At 40.4% G+C, this 22,242-nt stretch overlaps 1 protein-coding gene across 1 annotated transcript in view; it reads left to right on the top strand.

The window, feature by feature from the left end:
* The window catches only part of LOC108791497 (vacuolar protein sorting-associated protein 16 homolog), a 30,416-nt gene extending 9,027 nt beyond the window's left edge, over nucleotides 1–21,389 (top strand). The window contains exons 5-12 of the mRNA XM_018562003.1: nucleotides 4,740–4,884; nucleotides 4,974–5,089; nucleotides 7,361–7,483; nucleotides 8,132–8,187; nucleotides 10,379–10,468; nucleotides 10,767–10,861; nucleotides 15,057–15,133; nucleotides 21,222–21,389. Of these exons, the coding sequence (XP_018417505.1) occupies nucleotides 4,740–4,884; nucleotides 4,974–5,089; nucleotides 7,361–7,483; nucleotides 8,132–8,187; nucleotides 10,379–10,468; nucleotides 10,767–10,861; nucleotides 15,057–15,133; nucleotides 21,222–21,389 (870 nt within the window). The remainder of the gene's footprint in view (nucleotides 1–4,739; nucleotides 4,885–4,973; nucleotides 5,090–7,360; nucleotides 7,484–8,131; nucleotides 8,188–10,378; nucleotides 10,469–10,766; nucleotides 10,862–15,056; nucleotides 15,134–21,221) is intronic.
* Nucleotides 21,390–22,242: the final 853 nt, after the last annotated feature.

Below are 22,242 nucleotides of genomic sequence, written 5' to 3'. Positions count from 1 at the left end.
CGGGCACATAATCCAACTGGCGGCCCAACGGCGGAGAGACCCATCTGACAACACAATTCAATTTCCTTAAGCAGGGCCACCCGCTCCCCTCTGAAGCCCTTAAAGCAAATATTGTTATGATTCCCAAACCTACTACTGATCCCCATTCTTGTTCTAACTTTAGGCCCATTTCATTACTCAACACCGATGTGAAACTCCTGGCTAAAGTGTTGGCCTCTAGGATTAACACCTTCTTAGGGTATCTTATTCATAAAGACCAGGTCGGTTTCGTACCCTGCAGGCAGGCGGGAGACAATATACGTCGGGTTCTTAAACTTATACACCTAGCTCGTTCCCGTTCCATAGAGATGATGTTACTCTCCATGGACGTACGCAAGGCGTTTGACAACTTATCTTGGCAGTACCTGTTTTTTGTCTTACGCAGATGGGGTTTTGGAGAAGATTTTCTTGCTTGAATATCTGCGTTATACTCCCAACCCACAGCCTCCATTCGCTATGCGGGGTTCAGCTCAGCGGGGCACTAGACAGGGGCCATACTGCGGGGCACTAGACAGGGCTGCCCTTTATCCCCCATCCTGTTTATATTGACACTAGAACCGCTGGCAGCTGCCATCCGGGGCAATGCTTCCATTCAGGGATTAGAGTTGGCGGGTATCCCTCACAAAATCTCGCTCTATGCTCTCGCTCCACCCATGTCTCTCTTCCCAATCTATTTCGCACGTTATCAGAGTTTGAAGCATTCTCCTGTTTGCAGGTTAACGAGACCAAATCAAAAGCCTTGAACATTTCCCTGAGTGCCGGTTGCCTGAGCTTGGCAAAATCTAACTTTAATTTTTCGTGGCCCCCTTCCCTGCCTTACTTCGGAATCAAAATCACTCCCTCGCTCGATTCGCTCTTCCATGTTAATTACCCCCCCGCTCTTCCGCGAGCTGTCGTCCCTCCTCACCTCCTGGCACAATATGCCCTTGTCCTGGTTAGGCAGGATTCATGCTATCAAAATGTCTTACCTCCCCAAGATTCTCTACCTCTTCAAAGTCCTTCCCGTTCATATCCCTAGCCATATCCTCCGTATAGAGCAGAGGAAGATCCTCCGTTTCATATGGCATTCCCGTAAGCCCCGCTTAGCTGCCAACGTCTTGTACCACCAACGGGGGCAGGGCGGCCTCGGCGCCCCCTATTTAGCTAAATATTACATAGCGGCCCAGATATCTCCGCTAACGCTCTTTCATTCCACCTCGGCGTTGCCCCAATGGGCCCTCATGGACATAGTGGAATGCGCCCCCCTCCCTATCCATAATCTACTATGGACCCCTCCCTCCTCACGCCCCCCCATTCAAGACCCTGTTTTGCGATTTAGTCTGAAACGGTGGGACTCGGTCAAATATACTGCTGGGCTTATATCACCCCATCTTCCCCTCTCCGGTATATTTGGAACTCCTTTATTCCTCCCGGCCTATGAGAATGCCCCAGCATTTTCGTGGTGGGCCTGGCGGAACTATATATATATATATTCCGGGACCTTCTATCTATAAGTGGTGTTAAATCCTTCCAAGACCTTCAAACTCGCTGGACAGCTCCCCTCACAGAGAACTTTCGATATCAGCAACTCAAGAGTTATATCACAACTCTTCTACGGCACTGCCCAGGTTCACCACACAATCTTACACCTTTCGAATCCCACTTTTGGTCTGACCCCCATTCGGCTGGCCTGATAACGCTCCTGTATGCCTCGCTGGTGCCGTCACTTGGGACAACGAAACTCTCCTATATGCTGGCCTGGGAAAGGGATCTGGGAGACTCATTAGACCTCCGCGCATGGTCTGAGATATGGATTGCTGTGACAAAGTGCTCTCTGAATGTCTTGTGCCAGGAAAACGCCCATAAAGTCATGTTCCGATGGTACATGACCCCGGACAGGATATCCAAATTTGCCCCCTCCATCTCGCCCCCGCTGTTTCCGGGGTTGCACGGACAGAGGCACCTTACTTCATATCTGGTGGGGGTGCCCAAAAGTGCAAAGGCTATGGATTAGAGTGTATAACTTACTGAGATCAGTTTTTGATACAGCCTTTATACGTAACCCTTGGGAGGCCCTCCTGGGCAAGCCAGTTACTCGCCTCTTCAGACGAGAAAGGAAATTAGCAAATTGTATATTCCTGGCGACTAGACAGACCATAGCCAGAGCATGGAAACAACCAACGTTGCCTTTCTCGGAAGTTAGACAAAGGGTCATGGGCATCATGGTACATGAGAACCTTACGGCTATCCTTCCAGAAGACGTGGTCACCCTGGCTGGAATATGTCTAGCCACTGGGTCTGGATCACGACCTCTTGGCAATCTGATGGCGACGTGCTTGGTCGGGGTGCTGGGGCCCCCCTCGACTCCCCTCACAGCCTCCTCTCTTCCTTGTTTGTCTTCTTCTCCTACCCTTTCCTCTTTTCTTCTTCTTCTCTTACCTCTAAGTTCTACAGATGTTTTTTGGAGACCTCAACACGCCATATAGAATGATTGCTTGGCATATAGCCGTTAGCCTTTGTTACCCCACTTGTGTGGCTCCGCTGGCGTCCTGCAGCAGCGGCAGGTAGTTGGCGTCCTCACTATGGTTTCCAGATGCTAGCCCACCCCCAGACTCAATACACAGACCGTTGTGGTGCCTTTGTCTTTACTATGGTTTCTGGAAGGGGGGCTTTTGTTTTCGTCATATCCTTTACTCAATGTAACTTTGCTATCCTTCATTGGCTCTTCACTGGATGACTTAACAATGCACACCAATATGCCGTTGTAATATTATAAGGTCATTTTCCATTGTATGAACCTGTTGCTCCTTAATCCTACTGAATGGACTGTAATTCTGTTCTGTCAAAATAAAAATATTTGTACACAACCACCCTTTTGGTTACCGCTTGACTACCGTCTCTATGAGCATGCTTTCTTGTTTTGAGTGAGCCGGCATGTTTATGCTGTGGAAACAATTGCTGCCTCAAGGAAAGCCAGTTTGTTGACAGGCACCTCCCTTGCCGACATATTAATGGGGAACATTAGTAATTATTGTGAATAATGATTCTTAATGTAGATGTAGCAATATAGAGGTTGCCATTGCTCACATCCTTTATAAAATGCTATTTACCTGGCTCCTTGTTCCCGGACTGTTACATAGAAACCCTTAAATCTGGAGCACAGCATGACAGTCAAGCAGCTAGCACTATCATATGGAGAAGACAGGAATGACCACCTTCATATTTCTTTTATGACAGTTGTACTTTAAGGATTTTTTTTTTTTTTTTTTTGTGGGGAGTATATTGTAATTTAGGGATACATTTTTGTAATAATATATTAGTTTTGTTATAAATGAGTGAGCAAACAATGACTATTTCTCTGTACTTTCTGAAAATGTTCACTTAGACTTTAAAATAAGAAAGCGATTCTGTAAATGAAGATTTATTCGAAAATCCACTTTTGCTGAAGGAAAAAAAGCAATCTCTCTGTCCGTTATATAATGTTTTTAACAAATGAATTTGAATAGTTTCATCACTTCTCCCATTGTGGCTACTAAAACAGGCCACCCGCATCCACGCTCCACACGCCGCACCTCTTCCCCGCCTCACGCTCACCGCCCGCCCAAATCCACGATCGGCACAGGGACGCGGGGAGGAGCAGTTGTGGGCGGATGACAGCCGCCAATAGACATGGCCCGATCTCAGTAACAAGTTGCTGCAAGGCTGCTCTGGAAAGCCTGCACTTTCCCACACATGGTGCTCTATAATGTATTGCTGGGATTTGTATTCCTCTATAGCTGATGGTACATTGTGCTGTATATTATACAGCACAATGTACCATCAACTATAGAGGAGTACAAATCCCAGCAATACATTATACTCTGTATGTATAATGTATTGCTGGGATTTGTTGTACTCCTATATAGCTGGTGGTATTCTGCATTGCGCTGTATAGGGGACTACAAATCAAGGAATAATACATTATACAGCGCAATGCCGAATACCACCTGCTACAGAGGAGTACAACAAATCCCAGCAATAGTACATTATACAGCGCAATGCAGAATACCGCCAGCTATAGAGGACTACAAAACCTAGCAATAGTACATTATACAGCGCAATGCAGAATACCGCCAGCTATAATGTACTATTGCTGGGATTTGTTGTATTCCTCCATAGCTGGTGGTATTCTAAATTGTGCTGTATAATGTACTATTGCTGGCTTTTGGAGTCCTCTATAGCCGGTGCCATTCTGCATTCATTGCTGTATAATTTTACACTTTTCATTTCACTATATTGCACACCACACTTTTTTTTTTCTTTTTAACTTCCACCGCTCCAAGCTTGCTCCTGTGATGGACTGCAATCTCAATACAAACTAGTAGTCCCATCACTGGAGCCATTTTTTTAAATGTATTTTATTTTTTATCCGATTAAGCGATTAATCGAACGTAATAATCGGCTAACCGATTTTGAAAATAATCGTTAGCTGCAGTTCTATCTTATATACCTTTTTTTTTTTTTTAGCATAAGTGGAATTTCGCTTTAATGTGTGTGTTCTGGCTGCAGCTTTTCAAAGCATTTTGGGAGCTTTGATTGTGTCAGAATAATTTCTCTAATCATAAGTCACTAACCAGTTTGTTTTAGAGTTGGTTTGATCCTTGTGCAGATTATTGCAGTTGGACGTTGTATATTTTCACATGGAATGGAGATTTGTTGTGTAATAATATTTCTCTCCACAGGAAATTAAGCAGAACCAGGTTCTGGAAGCCAAGGTATTTCATTCTGAATACAGAACTGGAATTGCAGTATTAACAGGAGCGTTGAAGTTTACTTTCACGTCCAATATTGATGGAGTAAAACTGCGCAGGATGCCAGAAATCCCAAGTAATGTGCAGCTACCTGTGCACTTGTATTGTTTAGTCTTTTATAGGTATTGTAATAGGCTTTAAGTTGTCTGTGTTGTCTTTTTACAGATCCTAAAGTGGTGCCATCTTGTTGGACTGTTCTTTTGCAGGACAGGATGACATTAATTTTGTTAGCCATAGGCAAAGATTTGTACTTGCTGGACAGCACAGCATGCTCTGTTATAGTAAGTAAAACTGTTTTTCTCTCCCTAATATAACCTTTTTCTTTGGTGCTTATCCATGTTCCATGGTTCTTCATTATCCAGTCACAGGCTGAGGCACTGGAGCAAATATATATATATATATTATTATTTTTTATTTTTTTTATTGTATGATCTGATTTTATTACGAATTTACAGAAAGGAAGACAACTCAAAAGAATACAGGCATTAAACAAGTATTGAAACACAACGGTATAACCTCTACAGATAAAAGATATTGGTGAAATCACATAGCACACTCTCCAAGAACAAAATACAAAAAGAAGATGATGTAATAAAATAATTCACTGATCGTGTCAAAAAAGTATGGTAATAAGAGAAGATAATAAAGACACGCAGGGTCAGAATGTTGAAGCATACTGTCCTTTCTCAGAATACAATATGAATCAACTAAACCCAAGCTCGGCTATGCGAATGACAGATCAGGTTGTATTATCCCTGACAGGAAAACAAATAGGAAAAGAACAAGAGGAACAAAGTGGAGCAGCAAATAGAAGGACAGATATACGTTAAAAGACATCTGTAAACAAATGTTCTACTTTTCTGATCCTAGAGTAGTTTTCATATCTTTTCAGATAAAGTTGCTTTCTTTTCCCATCAGATAAACTTTCCTCCCACTTCTATAGCATGCGCTGTGTTATGCTCCACAGTTTTGCTATTTTGTAGTTCTGGCTTGGAATGGTATACAGTACAAGCAACTGAGTAATGATCTGCAAAGCAATAAGGGAGTTCCCAGCATTTAGGGCAAAAATAGTCAAACTACATAACCCTAGATTCTGAGTAACAACATGTCCCAGCTTTCTACTGCAATGGGACTCCACACAATATTTTGAGGGTACATTGCAGAAAGGTGTGAACCTCTGTGTGGTTTTTATTGCTGTGAGTGTCCATGTTTGGAAGAGTGACTCTCACTTTGTTCTGGTGACCATTGTCAGAAAATGAAAAGAATTCTAAAATGTTCTAAAGAACTTGAGTAGCGAAATATGCAAGATCAGAAGAATTTGCCAGTTTGCCACTTTACAACAGTTTTTTAAAACCTCTTTAAAGGAGAACTATGGGGTACACTTTTTTGCATTTTTAGTTTCCTTCAAAATAAAAATGCACCATAAGCTGACAATTCAGTATAATATACTGTGGGCAGGGCTAAGCCTCGTGCTGAGAAGTGATCCTGACAATATTGTCAGGATCCTCCTCTCCCATTGAGTGACAGCATTTTGTAGGAGCTGGTGCACGTTCATGATAAGCTATGCAGATGCTCAGGGCACATCCTATCAGAGTTTATTCATGTCAGGTCACAAGTCTACAAATACTAGCACATCCATCCAGCAGTTTCTTTTAGTCTCCCTCCCCTCTCCTCCACAATGCTGTCTCCTGACAATACACATAACACATTGCCACTAAGACCATCAGTTTATCTCTGTCCTTGTGTCCTCGCCCTCTTCCCCTCTGCTGTCTTGGGACATACACAGGGAGAAGAAGAGATGAAGACACTAGTGGGGAGGAGGGAGAGGACAAAGCTGAACTGACGGTCTTAGTGTGTTATGTGTATTGTCTGCAGACAGCAGTGTGGAGGAGAGAGAGGGATTAAGTAAACGAAAGACAAACTGCAGGAAGGATGTGCAAGTGTGAACTCTGGTAGGATGTGCCCTGAGCTGCTGCGCTTGACAGCTTCTCAAGAACATGCAGCAGCTCCTACAAGCTGCTGTCACTCAATGGGAGAGGAGGATCCAGACAGTATTGTCGGGATAATTTTTCAGCACAGAGCGTAAACCCCACCCACAGTATATTACACTGAATTTTAGGCTTATGGTGTATTTTTGATTACAGGAGTACATTGCAAAATGTATGCCTGTATCATAAGGAAAGTAAGAATGCAAAAAAAGGTGTACCCCATAGTTCTGCTTTAATATATTTTATTGAAATATGCCAAATTCATAAAAAGATGCAAATAAAATATAAAATGAATCTCATGTTTAGTAAGTTAACAATGTCGGTGGAATACCTTGTAATATAAGATGTTTAGTAAGTGCTTTTTTTTACAGTATGGCAGTGGGCATTATAAATGTAGCAGAAATGGGTTGTTGTGCATGGTCCCAAATGTAGTACACAAGATGTATACACTTCAGCAAACCCCCTTATTTTTATAAATAGGGCTGGAAAGACTAAATATAAGTTAGTCCATGGCATTTAAATAAATAGTGCAGATGACTCATTTTGTTTTTTGTTTTTTTGCAGACTCTTCCTGGAATGAGCCCATTGTCTGGAGCGTATCTTAATTTTTCTGTCTCCTTTAATCATAAATATCTTGCAGCCTTTACAGACAGTGGATATATATGGATGGGAATGTCTTCACTCAAGGTGAGCAAAGTGTTTTCTTTGAAGAATGAATTATAGCATTCTTATTTATATTATAAAAGGTATTTCTTTTGTGTGGTAAATGATGAATGCCAAACTTGATGCCCTGGCCTCACAGGAACTGGTCTGACTGAGGCTGGGAAGTAGAGCTGCGCTGGATTGGTGACCAGGTGAGCCTCTGGAGAACGGTCCTGGAAAGAAGTTGGTTATAGCAGCCGTAGCTGCTTTTTTCTTTTTTTTTTTTTTTTATATATATGTTGGGGATTTGTTATACTTTTGTTGCCCAAGCTAGACTTGGTCTTCAATTTGTGGTTATGAGGCATAATATTATTATGTAATGTTTAATGCAACATTTCTTGCTGGCTATGTGTAAATCCCTGTTTAGTCCCATTTCTATGTATGCTCATCTGCTTAGAGCAGAAGCAAATTCAGAAAAATTTTAATCGTTGGGAGCTACGGATTTTGGCAGGAGAGACCTGCAATATCTCTTCTGCCAAATGGATTCTCCCTCTCTTCCCCAACTATTTTTTGTTTCCTGTGTACACTGTACGGTGCATTATGCATGTTTTTAAAAAAAATGTATATTCAGCATTATAGTTCTGAAGTCAGTCTTGTGAATACCAAACTGAAATGCACTTTTACTTATTTTAGGAAAAACTTTGGGAGTTTACTTCAGACATTCGACAAGCACCCAAGCAAATGGCCTGGTAAATGCAGCTTTTTCTTTTTTCTGTGCTTTCTTTTTACATACAGGGCCTGTTCACACCATCCAGTGCGTTCAGGGACCTGAATGAACGCACTGGATCACATAAATAAAGCCTGCCCGCTTCCTGGAGTGGGAGGGGGTGTGGTGGTGCCATTCATTTCAGTGGCACCACAGACACGCCTCTTGCCATCAGTGCGATTGCTCGTACCGGAACACATGGTAAAGCAATCCAGTGCTGTGCGATCGCAAAAAAAATTACATGCACTATTTTTTGCGATGTAGAGAACTAACCTTTAAACTTCTGAACCATTCCACCCTCGAATACCATATCGAGCTAATTCTAAAAAACTGCTTTAAAATTTATCTGCCAGTTACTTGAGAAATGTATGCAGCTGTTGCAGAACCTACGAAAACTGGTACAGGGCTTTTTTAAAGACTTCTGCCATTGATGGGAAACCCTTAAAAATAAGACACTGATGTAAATAAGTATGAATGGAACTTTCCCTTTGCTGCAGATTTACTCTTTCTGCTATATTCATTTTTGTTGTGATCTTTTTTTTAAATTGCAGAATCTGCCCGAACAGGGTCTGATTACTTAGATAATGATTACTACTCCTTCAAGCCTTATTACTGTTTAATGTTATCTTTTGCTTATGTGACACTACTGTAATCTGATTTCATATTCCAATTAAGCCTTGGGATTGCATGATTCTAACATTGTTTCAGGAGACTTGGCGAGTGGCTGTAGGGGCTGGCAGCTGTCATTGCTTTGAACAGCATTTCCCGCAGCTGTTTGCATGGGTCTCACTAAGAAAATTATGAGAATCGGTCCCTTTTGCAAGTGCCTTATCCTTAGCATAACCATTCTGTTCTCTAACCTATTAAGTTCCATTGACATCTTCTGAGATTTAATGATGATAGCAATGTTGGCTGGTTATATAGGAGCAAGTATATTTACTTTTTATAAAGATTTTTGTTGACGGACTCTGCATAATTCCCAGTTTCTTTGACTGAAGCTTCGGACTGAGCTGTCAAATAAGGGAAGTGTCACTGCAATAAATCCTCCAATTGTTTGAGCATATTTTATTTTGAGCTATGGCGTCTGTATACTGGTTTTTTTTTTATTAAAGAAGCAAAAGAGGAAGTTGTAAAAGAAGCCTAAAGCTGCATCTTCTGGTTTAAAAAGTTCAAAATAATAATATGCAAGCTTTCATATGATTTACCTAAAACAATATATTTAATTTGTTTAGTCTTGACCATATTAAAGAAAGTAGATAGTTATGTACAAAAGCACTGTAAATTTCCTTTTAATACAGAAATGCCACATTTACATACCCGCTATGAATAACCATATCTAGCATATCAGGACAGGAGAATCATTCTAAAAGCCACACAGTGTGGCTCATTTACTAAAGGGGTAGTTCACTTTGCAAGGAAATTTTTACTTACCTTTGTGAATGTGGTGAAAGTTCACACTGCACACAATACCTATGCACATGCTTTATCTCTTTAGTAACTCAACCTTGATATCTTGCATCACTTGATCATATTTTCAGGTCTTTTTCTGGTGAAATCTCTTAATTTAGGATTAAGCATTAAATGTTGACAATGATTTATAACAGAATCTTATGACCAATAGATTCTGTCACTAGCACACCATGGTTCAATCTTCAAGCAGTGATCATTTTTTGATGCACACACATCTTGTTGATGTGTGTGCATCAATAAAATCACTGCTTGAAGATTGAACCATGGTGTGCTGATGACTTACTTTACTATTTGGATCTGAAGCGGCGCCATCCGCAGTCACTACAGCACCCACTACCAGGGACATAGCAGTAAGGAGTGCAGTAGGATTCTTCTGCAGAATCTTATGACAGACGCTGTTTACATTCCGTGGCAGGGTGATGTGACAGGTTGCTGCGTCACAGTAGGGAAATGCTATTGTAACCTAGATTTTCTTATTGAAGAATGAGAAATCCAGATGTGCAGTAAATGGTAATGAACATGCAGGAGATGAATGTGCTTTATTACTATGAGAATTGGTGGTAAATGATCTAATAACTGATTATTCATCAATTTAAAATTTTGCCTGGGTAGCTACTGCCACAATCGACAAAACATATAAATGTAGATCTCATTAATGTGTGATTTGACAAGTAAATTATCAGTAATGATTTGTTTCTTTTTAGGAGCATCAGGCCACAAAGTAAACAAATTGCAGTTGTAGTAATGTGGGACAAACTGCTTCTTGTGGCTGGAAAAGGCAAAGATGGCATACAGTATCCTTGGTTTTAATTGTAACTTGCTGTTTTTATTTGATTTAAGACTATTTAATTCCAACACTATTTAGGGGCAATGTATGCATAGGAAGAGCTGATTTTACCGAGAGTGTTTTCATCAAGTAAATGTTTGTTAGCTGCACTGCCCCATGGGCCCTATATAATACAGCTGCATCTTTACTTCCTGCCTCATTATTCTACATGCTAAGCCTAATATTGATATGTTGAATAAGTCACAATTAAGCGTTCTGAAACTATTTTGACACTAGTGCTGTTAAAACCTTAACAACCAATACATATTTCCATTGGATGAGGAAACTTTCATGGTTCCAGAGCTTGATGGTGTCAGACTTATTTCTCATTCCACACATGAGTTTCTTCATGAGATACCAAGTATGTATCATCTGTTATCAGTGTTACCAAGATTATTAGAAATGCAAGATAGTTGTATGTGGCTTTGCAGAAGCGGTAACTAGTGTGTTTAGGGAAGTACAGCAAGTTCTAATACAAGCTTCATTACTTTCCTGGGAAATAATGGAGACGTACAGTTGTGTGAAAAAGTGTTGGCCCCCTTCCTGATTTTTCATTGTTTTGCACGTTTGTCACACTTTAATGTTTCAGATTATCAAACAAATTTAAATATTAGTCAAATATAACACAAGTAAACCCAACATGCAGTTTTTAAAGGAAGGTTTTTATTATTAGGGGAAAACAAAATCCAAACCCACATGGCACTGTGTGAAAAAGTGTTTGCCCCCCCTGTTAAAACATAACTTAACTCTGGTTTATCACACCTGAGTTCAATTTCTCTAGCCACACCCAGGCCTGATTACTGCTACACCTGTTCGCAATCAAGAAATCACTTAAATAAGACTTGACTGACAAAGTGAAGTAGACCAAAAGATCCTCAAAAGCTACACATCATGCCGAGTTTCAAAGAAATCCAGGAACAAATGAGAAATAAAGTCACCAAGACCCAACAACAACATCCAAAGACCTGCAGGCCTCACTTGCCTCAGTTCAGGTCAGTGTTCATGACTCCACCAAAAGAAAGAGACTGGGCAAAAATGACCTGCATGGCAGAGTTACAAGACAAAAACCGCTGCTGAGCAAAAAGAACATAAAAGCTTGTCTCCGTTATGCCAGAAAACATCTTGATGATCCCCAAGACTTTTGGGAAAATACTCTGTGGACTGACGAGACAAAAGTTGAACTTTTTGAAAGGTGTGCCCCATTACATCTGGCGTAAGAGTAACAACGCATTTCAGAAAAAGAACATCATACCAATAGTAAAATATGGTGGTGGTAGTGTGATGGTCTGGGGCTGTTTTGCTGCTTCAGAACCTGGAAGACTTGCTGTGATAAATGGAACCATGAATTCTGCTATCTACCAAAAAATCCTGAAGGATAATGTGCGGCCATCTGTTCGTGACCTCAAGCTGAAGCGAACTTGGGTTCTGCAGCAAGACAATTATCCAAAACACACCAGCAAGTCCACCTCTGAATGGCTGAAGAAAAACAAAATTAAGACTTTGGAGTGGCCTAGTCAAAGTCCTCAAAAAAACGATAATACGAAACCTCAAAAAAACGATAATACCCAAAATTGGCCATAGGCGACGCTTTAAAAGCTTTTACCGCTCATCAGTTTAGTGTTATCAGTGATTGATGGCCCTAAAATGATTGCTCACACTGTGTGTAGTTTGATTGCAGTTCTTGCTGCTAAGGGTGGCCCAACCAGTTATTAGGTTTAGGGTGCAAACACTTTTTCACACAGGGCCGTTTGTGGGTTTGGATTTTGTTTTCCCTTAATAATAAAAACCTTCCTTTTAAAAACTGCATGTTGTGTTTACTTGTGTTATCTTTGACTAATATTTACATTTGTTTGATGATCTGAAACATTAAAGTGTGACAGACGTGCAAAACAATGAAAAATCGGGAAGGGGGGCCAACACTTTTTCACACAACTGTATGTACAAAAATCACAGATGGTCTATGTATAAAATGTAAGAATACAGTGCACAGAACACACTGAAGACCAGTTAAAAAGAGCATTTAATGTAATAGGTTATATCAGCCTTACTCAAAACTGGTTCCGTAGAACCCAAGAGTTCCTGCAGAGGTTGGTAGAGGTTCCTTCAGCAGCGAGCAGTGGAAGGCTTGATGATACCTCCATAGTTATGGGGCCATATCTGGGCAGAGTCAACACCATGGGACTGTTACTGGTAAATGTTTATTAAAGTGACTATAAACTCAGGAGTTAAATCTTAAAAATGCATTCAAGTACCCTAACTATTAATAAAAATGTAGCATATTTGGGTATCACTCTGCTCCCCATGGTCACTGTGTGTGTTGTAAAGTAGCCACAGCTCCAAACTCACTACCTTGAAATTAGTAAACTAAACATGAGATTACAGTTATGGGAGTAAGCTTGAATTGGTGGCTAATTTACAACACACACAGGGACCATGGGAAATAGAAGTAGCCACCCTCCATAAGAAAGGACAGTGTCAGCAGGAATTCAGAGATGAGTCATACTCAAATAAGCTGCATTTTTGTTAATAGTTAAGGTACTTGAATGCATTTTTAAAGCCTGCCACTGCTTACTGCTGAAGGAACCTCTAGCAACTATGGAGGAACTCTTTTTGAGAAAGGCTGATATAACCTATTACATGAAATGCTCTTTTTAACTTCAATGTGTTCTGAACATTGCTTAGTTTAGTGTCATTTTACATTACTTTGTCTGATAGAGCAAGACATGTTAAAATTATCCACCTTGAATGGCAGATATGCTAGATACATAATCTTTATTTTATTGTATTTACTGATCTTATAAAGCTACAATGAGCAGTCAATTTAATTCTTTGTAGCGGTAGTTTCCTGAGAGCTAAACATTATTTCTAGGGTTCCGTGTGGGTTTAAAGTTGGAAAAGGCTGGGTTTTTATTATTCAAAGAATTGATTTATCTGTAATACAACTACTACAAAAATAAAATTGCTAATATAGAACTGTGCACATCAGCGCAGTCAAAGTTTAGCACAACAGCTTATCAACATGTTAGCTTTACACATTATTACAATATCCATAGACGTAGTAATCCTTTTAGTCTCATGCAGTTAGCATCCTGTCACAGTTGCAGACAAGAGATAAACCAGTGTTTAAAGTAAATATGGTATGCCGATATCCTGTGCTTATACACTTCCTTTTGTACTCGCTAGAAGTGCTGCGTTAATTACAGCGTTGAGTTAATTTCCTTGCTAATTCTGTAAGACAAGCCCCCAGAAATGTAATAATGAGTGAAAAAAGGAAAGCGCAAAACATCTAAAGCCGGGATATGGGAAATAAATAGAAGATGAAGAGACATACAGTTGTGAGAAAAATTTTGTAAACCCTTTGGGATTTTTTGGATTTCTGCACAAGTGCTTCAGAAATATGATTTGATAAGATGTTTATCTAGGCCAAGGTGATAAATGAAGGCATTCTTATTTAACAAAAACCAAAACGCTTACATTGCCATATTTTGTTGAACAATATGTTTAGACCAGTGATTCCCAAACTCCTTTAAAAATACTTACCTATTTCTTATAGGGAGAACCAAAAGACATAAGGAAATCTAGTGTGTCAAGGCACTCCTGTGCATACCGTCTCGTATCTGTATATCTGCAGTATGAGATATAAAGTAATATTAACTTTGCAAACTTTTTTTCTATAATGAGTTCAGATAAAACATATACATTGCCTGAAAAAGTATTTCTTAAAATGTTTGCCAAAGTACTTGCAGCCATTATGTTTCCGTACAGATCCAACTGATTAGATTAGGGAAGCTCCACTTCCCTAATCTTCCTGTTGAGTACAACATCACAGGGACATAGGAGTCTCCAGAAGCTTTCCATCTTCCAGATTGGAGGAGGGAGGTAGGAGGAGTGGAGAGCAGGGGAGAGGCTTGCCTTGCAGTGCCTGTGTCTTTGTGGAGACACACAAAATGTACTAGCACACACAAAAGTGGTTCCATAGGACCCTGCAAGGGAAAGGAGCCACCCTAAAACAGGATATCCGGCCCAGTGCTCTGGGGACCAGCTGACTCTGCAGGAAGAAAACATTTTTAACAATCATACAGCATCCATTGTAAGTGATTTTATCAGCATTTGAAATAGCTTAAATACCCCATGACTTTAATATCACTTTAAGGCACTGCTGCTTGTTGTCTGTTTACAGGCACAGCTTGCGGAGCCTAGTTGTTCTTCGAAATATAGATATTAAATGTGGCATCAGTGTCTATTTAAATACTTATAATATCAGCTGTAAAGTGGTATTAGGGCCAGATTAAAAACTGTTTGTTCAATCTTCTTGCATAATAATTGAACAAAATAAAAGTCATGACTGTCACAACTCCATTTTGACTTAATTTTCTAACATAACCGCTAATATATGCATAGGCACAAGATTTATGCTTTTTAGGGGTTATAGAAGTTAGGCCAAGCGGATTCCACTTTAAGAATGTTAAATACAGTGCACATTTTCCAATATGTTTTTTCTAGAAAGACTTGCATGATAATATTCGGTTATCACATTTTGTGCTGTTTTTGTTTAGAGACAACTGAAGAGATTTTCAAGATAGCTTCAATGGCCCCAGGTGCACTTCTAATGGAAGCACAAAAGGAATATGAGGTACATACTCCTGCTTTGTAAACATTTGTACCTTTTAGGTGGTTCCTCCTACTGACCTTCACTCCAACAGGATCTAGTAGTGACATGGAGGTCAAAACCAGTGAGAATTGTGGGGGACGAAAGTATAAGTTTTGGGAACAACGTTCTGGCAGTATGGGTAGCAGGAAAGCTAAGTATTTTCTCTCCTCTTTTGTGGGTACACTTGTTTGTGAAACTCTTATTTTATGTCAGAGTCGCTTTAACTGAAATGTAAACTCACTTTAAAAAAAAAAAATCTTTAAATATATTGTATCTGAGATGCAGACCGACCCCTGTTAAGGCTACTGTGACCTGCCCACCAAAGGTTAGCCTTCAGAGCCTCCATTAAGCCAGTGACCTGTGAATATTTACAGCACAGCACCTCGTACCAGTCTCAAAGCCAGTTATACTTTTTTACACATCCCTTTAAATGTACTTATTCAGTTGGCAATTTTGAATAGGATATTATGGAGCCATGTACACTTAAAGTGACATTAAACCCTCAGATTTTTTAACATAAAACAATACTGTAATGTGTGCCCTACGGTAATCCATGGTTGTTTCCCTTCTCTTTGCTGCTCTTCCTTTTAAATCTGTATCTGTTCTCATGCTCTGCAGAACTTCTGTTTTGCAGCAGACTGCCTTGTCTCAAGAATGGATACATGGTGTCTGTGTATCCGTTTGTATAGGCTTGTAATCTGAGCCAGCACTACAGGAAGAGGCCCTGAGCTGAAAAGGGAAGTTCTGCCCAAGCATGAGAAGACATGAGGATTTAAAAGGAAGAGCAGCAAAGAGAAGGGAAACTACCATGGATTACAGTAAGGCGCACATTACAGTATTGGTTTATGTTAAAAAATCTGAGGGTTTAATGTCACTTTAATGCTGCATTTCCTTCCTTTCGCTTTGGTTTATGTTAAAGTAATTGCAGTGTGCCCTTTTCTGCTGTGTCTTAACTGCTTTTTTCTACATACAAATCAATGTGAATGTAAACAAACACAGATCAGAAACATTTTAGAGTCAGTTCAACTGCTGTAATCTCCCTTTAAAGCATGGTGCATTTAACCTGTTTGTAAGGCCTTGTTCACACCAAATGCAGACCAGATCCGGTCAGGTTTCTGCACACGCAGTGCAGTGGGTTGTGCCGCGTTTTAGACGCGTTTTGGATGCGTTTAGGGCCGGTTTTGGTAAATGTTTTAAGTTTAACATGGGCTTTCAGGCACTTGCATACGTTTTAGATGCGTTCCAGACCAGATCCAGAGCAGGTAAAATAGGGCTTGCCGCAGTTTTTTCATCCGGTCTGGATCTGGTTTGGATCCGCACGCTGCGATGTGAACTGGAGGTCAAAATACCATAGGAATACATTGGACGCAGTTTTGATCCGGTCTGCACCTGCTCTGGTCCGTATCTGCTCCGCGCTTGGTGTGAACAAGGCCTCAGTCTGAAACTCATAAATACTGATCCTCATGGTGAAGAATCATATTATTTGCTAGAAAAGAAATGTTTTCTGTTGTCTGTGCAAGGCTTTCAATGGTCAGATATCTCATGGAGAGTGATGTAGAGGGTTCTTTTTTCGTGCAAAAAAGAAAATAAGACAGTGTCTTATTTTCGGGGAAACACGGTAGTATACACTGCTATGGTATCAGGATGTCCCATGATCTTCTATATCACTCGACCAACACATTAATACATGAATGCAGTGAAATCCTTTTTTCTTTGTCTATAGAGATTCCGTTCAGTACTCAATATTTTAGAAGAACTGTGTGTGATCATGATGGTTTCAGAAGCGCTTCATCCACACTTTAATTAACCCTTATAATTTCAGACCATATTTTTACATTTGATGCTTAAATCTGTTTTGTTGTGTGCAACTCTGGGACCCTAGGTGGGCCCTTTTATCAAATGTACTATGCTAGGGGCAAAGTGGCAAAGAGACCGTATGTTATAGTTACCTTTACTTTAAAAATGAATGCTTGGAACAGCTAAATACATGAATCCAATAATTTATATGTAAACAGTTTTACATGCCACATAATTTGTTATTTTTTTCAACCAGTCTTATGATCCAAGCAACCCTGACAGACAATACAGCCAAGCCCTGACTCTCCTTGAAAACCTAACCACAGCTAAGCAATGCAGACTTGTCCAGGTCTCACCACAGTCTGTGATTAGAAAACAAAGCAGTAGCAGCTAAGGACTGGTTCACACCTGAGCGTTTTGCAGCGCGTTCCTACGCTCTGTAAAACTCTCAACATATGAAAACCAATGATTGCCTATGGGCATGGTTCCCACCTGGGCGTTTTACAGCGCGTAGGAATGTGCTGCAAAACGCCCTACGCCCAAAGAAGTACAGGAGCTTCTTTGGGGCCTTTTTCCGCACGTATCCATTGGGATACAGCCAGGTAGCCCTCGGAAAAGCGCGTTTGTCGCACGTTTTTTACCGCAAATCACGGTAAAAATGCGCGGCACGAAACGTGCGACAAACATGCATATTCGATACGCCTAGGTGTGAACCCAGCCTTACTGATGGCCCTTTTGATCTTGTTAACTAGGTTGCCTCAGTTGTTAGACAGTTTTGTGCATTGTCTTGAATTCTATATTCACAGCTTTAAAAATCTGCGTATATAAAATATTAGATCATATAGTCTTACATTCAAAGAAAATATGGTTTGCACAGCCATTATGTAGAACCAAAAATAAGCACTGCCTCGGTGTGTAATTAGCAACTTTGGTTCCCCCAATAGAAAGACTATCTATTACCTTTGATTATAATCCACCTCCTATCCTGTTGCCTGTAATTTTTACAGGTTTATGCCTTTTCACATCTACCGCCATTTTCTGAAATAGTCAGTTATGAAGTACAATGTCAAGCAGATCTAATCTAAACATAGAGACTTGCATAACATTTAAACACAGCTCACTTGCTAACATCTACACTCTCCCCCAGGTGCTGGTACTATGTTCCCACTCTTGTAACATCCGATTCAGTAGTTAAAAGCTCAGCACTCTAAAGGTCCCCACACACATTGCGATAATCATACGATAATCGCGGGAAATCCCGCGATCGTACGATTATCGTAAGGTGTGTGGAAGCCATGCGACCTCTACTACTGTGACCGGCAACAGCACGCCGCCTTCTGGGACGTCCAGTCCTCCCCCAGCCAGGTAAGACATCCCCCGAAAATAAGACCTAGTGTCTTTTTTCGTGCAAAAAAGAAAATAAGACAGTGTCTTATTTTCGGGGAAACACGGTAGTATACACTGCTATGGTATCAGGATGTCCCATGATCTTCTATATCACTCGACCAACACATTAATACATGAATGCAGTGAAATCCTTTTTTCTTTGTCTATAGAGATTCCGTTCAGTACTCAATATTTTAGAAGAACTGTGTGTGATCATGATGGTTTCAGAAGCGCTTCATCCACACTTTAATTAACCCTTATAATTTCAGACCATATTTTTACATTTGATGCTTAAATCTGTTTTGTTGTGTGCAACTCTGGGACCCTAGGTGGGCCCTTTTATCAAATGTACTATGCTAGGGGCAAAGTGGCAAAGAGACCGTATGTTATAGTTACCTTTACTTTAAAAATGAATGCTTGGAACAGCTAAATACATGAATCCAATAATTTATATGTAAACAGTTTTACATGCCACATAATTTGTTATTTTTTTCAACCAGTCTTATGATCCAAGCAACCCTGACAGACAATACAGCCAAGCCCTGACTCTCCTTGAAAACCTAACCACAGCTAAGCAATGCAGACTTGTCCAGGTCTCACCACAGTCTGTGATTAGAAAACAAAGCAGTAGCAGCTAAGGACTGGTTCACACCTGAGCGTTTTGCAGCGCGTTCCTACGCTCTGTAAAACTCTCAACATATGAAAACCAATGATTGCCTATGGGCATGGTTCCCACCTGGGCGTTTTACAGCGCGTAGGAATGTGCTGCAAAACGCCCTACGCCCAAAGAAGTACAGGAGCTTCTTTGGGGCCTTTTTCCGCACGTATCCATTGGGATACAGCCAGGTAGCCCTCGGAAAAGCGCGTTTGTCGCACGTTTTTTACCGCAAATCACGGTAAAAATGCGCGGCACGAAACGTGCGACAAACATGCATATTCGATACGCCTAGGTGTGAACCCAGCCTTACTGATGGCCCTTTTGATCTTGTTAACTAGGTTGCCTCAGTTGTTAGACAGTTTTGTGCATTGTCTTGAATTCTATATTCACAGCTTTAAAAATCTGCGTATATAAAATATTAGATCATATAGTCTTACATTCAAAGAAAATATGGTTTGCACAGCCATTATGTAGAACCAAAAATAAGCACTGCCTCGGTGTGTAATTAGCAACTTTGGTTCCCCCAATAGAAAGACTATCTATTACCTTTGATTATAATCCACCTCCTATCCTGTTGCCTGTAATTTTTACAGGTTTATGCCTTTTCACATCTACCGCCATTTTCTGAAATAGTCAGTTATGAAGTACAATGTCAAGCAGATCTAATCTAAACATAGAGACTTGCATAACATTTAAACACAGCTCACTTGCTAACATCTACACTCTCCCCCAGGTGCTGGTACTATGTTCCCACTCTTGTAACATCCGATTCAGTAGTTAAAAGCTCAGCACTCTAAAGGTCCCCACACACATTGCGATAATCATACGATAATCGCGGGAAATCCCGCGATCGTACGATTATCGTAAGGTGTGTGGAAGCCATGCGACCTCTACTACTGTAAGGTCGCACGACTTTAAACTTACGAACATGTTTGAAAACCCGCTGAGCATCGTACGATGTTCGGCGGGTGTGTAGCATTTTCGTAAGATAAAAGCAGGACGGGCCGGTGTGCGCAAGCGCACACTGCCCGTTCCGCATTGCGGTCATCGGAAGCTCGCCCCTCAGGGGGCGTGGCTTGCGATCATCGCAAGTACGATCTGCCTATGCAAGATAGGCAGATCGTACGTTTTTTTAAGTACCTTACAACCATCGCAAGACAGAAGCCTTGCGATGGTTGTAAGGTGTGTGCCCAGCCTTACTCCTATAAAACAGACCCTTTATTACAAATTAGCACATAAAAGCACTACAGCCATCGCTATGTGTTTCAATCTTGTCCTTTCTCAAGTGGCTTCAACGATACTAGCACACATAAATCCTGGTAAAAAAATGACTCACTGGATGCTTCCCTGTAGTAACAAGAAGGTACAGCAATTCAAGTAGTAAGTAACTATATATCCCACTTAAAATTAAAATCTTAATTATTTTATTACATTACCACTGCTATTCTTAATTTCCTTGTACAAAGAGCATGGTGTATCTCCACTATAAAAATGTTTGATTCCATATCTCTACCCCAGAGGTCTTGAACTCAATTCTCTTGGGGGCTGCTGGACAAATTTCATAAAATGTCATGCTTGAAAACATAATTTAACTACAGTCATGGCCAAAAATATTGGCACCCCTGAATTTCTGTCAAATAATGCACTACTTCGCACAGAAAATTGTTGCAATTACAAATGTTTAGGCGTTCTCATGTTTATTTGTTTTGTTTGTAATTGGTATGACACAAAAAAGTGGAGAAAAAAAAGCCAAATCTAACACATTCCACGCAAAACTCCAAAGATGGATTGAGGGGTTTTGTGTTGGTGGTACAGGTCTGAATTATTTCCTTTAGAGACACAAATAACTATCAGCCACTTTGCCCAAACTTCTGCCTGCTGTAATCCTGGTCCGGACAATGTCTGCATAGAGTTTGCATTGCCTCCCTGTGCTTAGGCTTCCTCTGGGTACTTCGGTTTCCTTCCAAAGACATGCTGAGAGGTTAATTGGCTTTCTAAATTGGCCCTGTGTGCATGGGAGATAGGGACCTTAGATTGTAAAGTCCATGAGGGCAGGGACTGATGTGAATGTGCAACTATGTAAAGTGCTGCATAAATTGTCTGCGCTATATAAATGTACTTTTTTTTATGCATTCTGCATATGGCACTACTTTTCAGATTTTTTAAAATCAAACAACTGTATAATTGTTGGAAAGTGCTTATTTATTGTATTTGTTTTTGTTTGTTTAGAAACGGAGCCAGAAGGCTGATGACTATCTGCGTGAAATAAAGGATCAAAACCTGCTTTCTGTAGCAGTGGCAAAGTGCATTGAAGCAGCTGGTTATGAGCATACCCCAGAAATGCAAAAATCTTTGCTTAGAGTAAGTTCTGCTAAAACATATTTTGATTACATGTAGACTACATTTTTCAGCATTGATGCGTTTAAAATTTGTATATAATCAAATCAATGGGGGTTGTACTGTCACGGCGTAAAGAACTTAGAAAAATGATTTTTAGTCAGCAGAGATTAGCACTAATTATAACAAGCATTCTAAACTGGTCCTTAAAGTGAACCTTTACCCCATTTTACTAAAAATCACATCAGGATGCAGCTCTGCATGCTGATATAAAATCATCTTACATTCATTAGTTAAACAAACTTGTTTTTCATTTACTTACAAATAGAGTTCATCTACTTCCTGGTCCAGTTCTGGCACAAATTATGTATGTGCCCAAGTGTTGCAACCTGGGAAGGTTTCATTAGCAGAACATTGCTGGGAAATCTCATCTGTAATCTCATGAGATCTCAGGGAAATGCATTTTCCTCCCCTGAGATGATGTGCATGGTCACATGTCCTCGTCGCATGTGCAGGATTTTTCAGAACGCAAATCTGACATTAGTTAACATGGCCACTGTCAGAAGACTAGGAAAGAAAAGAGAAATAAGGTACGCACAGCATACAAGCCTGCAATTATATATAAGTATGTTTGTAGGTATGGGTAAAGTTCCTCTTTAAAGTGACACTAAACTCTGGAGTTAAAGCTAAAAACACATTCAAGTACCCTATTAACAAAAATGTATCTTATTTGTGTATCACTCAGCTGTATGTCCTCAAATCATCTCTGAATTCATGTTGGCACTGTCCTTCCTTCTGGAGGGTGGCTACTTTTGTTCCCCATGGTCCCTGTATGTGTGTGTTGTAACGTTGCCACTGCTCCAAGCTCACTCCTGTGATGGACTACAATCTCACGTTCAGTTTACTCATTCAG

The sequence above is a fragment of the Nanorana parkeri genome, unplaced genomic scaffold, assembly GCF_000935625.1.
Source record: "Nanorana parkeri isolate BGI_ZX_2015 unplaced genomic scaffold, ASM93562v1 scaffold555, whole genome shotgun sequence".
Lineage (NCBI taxonomy): Eukaryota > Metazoa > Chordata > Amphibia > Anura > Dicroglossidae > Nanorana > Nanorana parkeri.
Note: the sequence above shows the minus strand (reverse complement) of the source record. Positions and strands in the feature narration are given on the sequence as shown.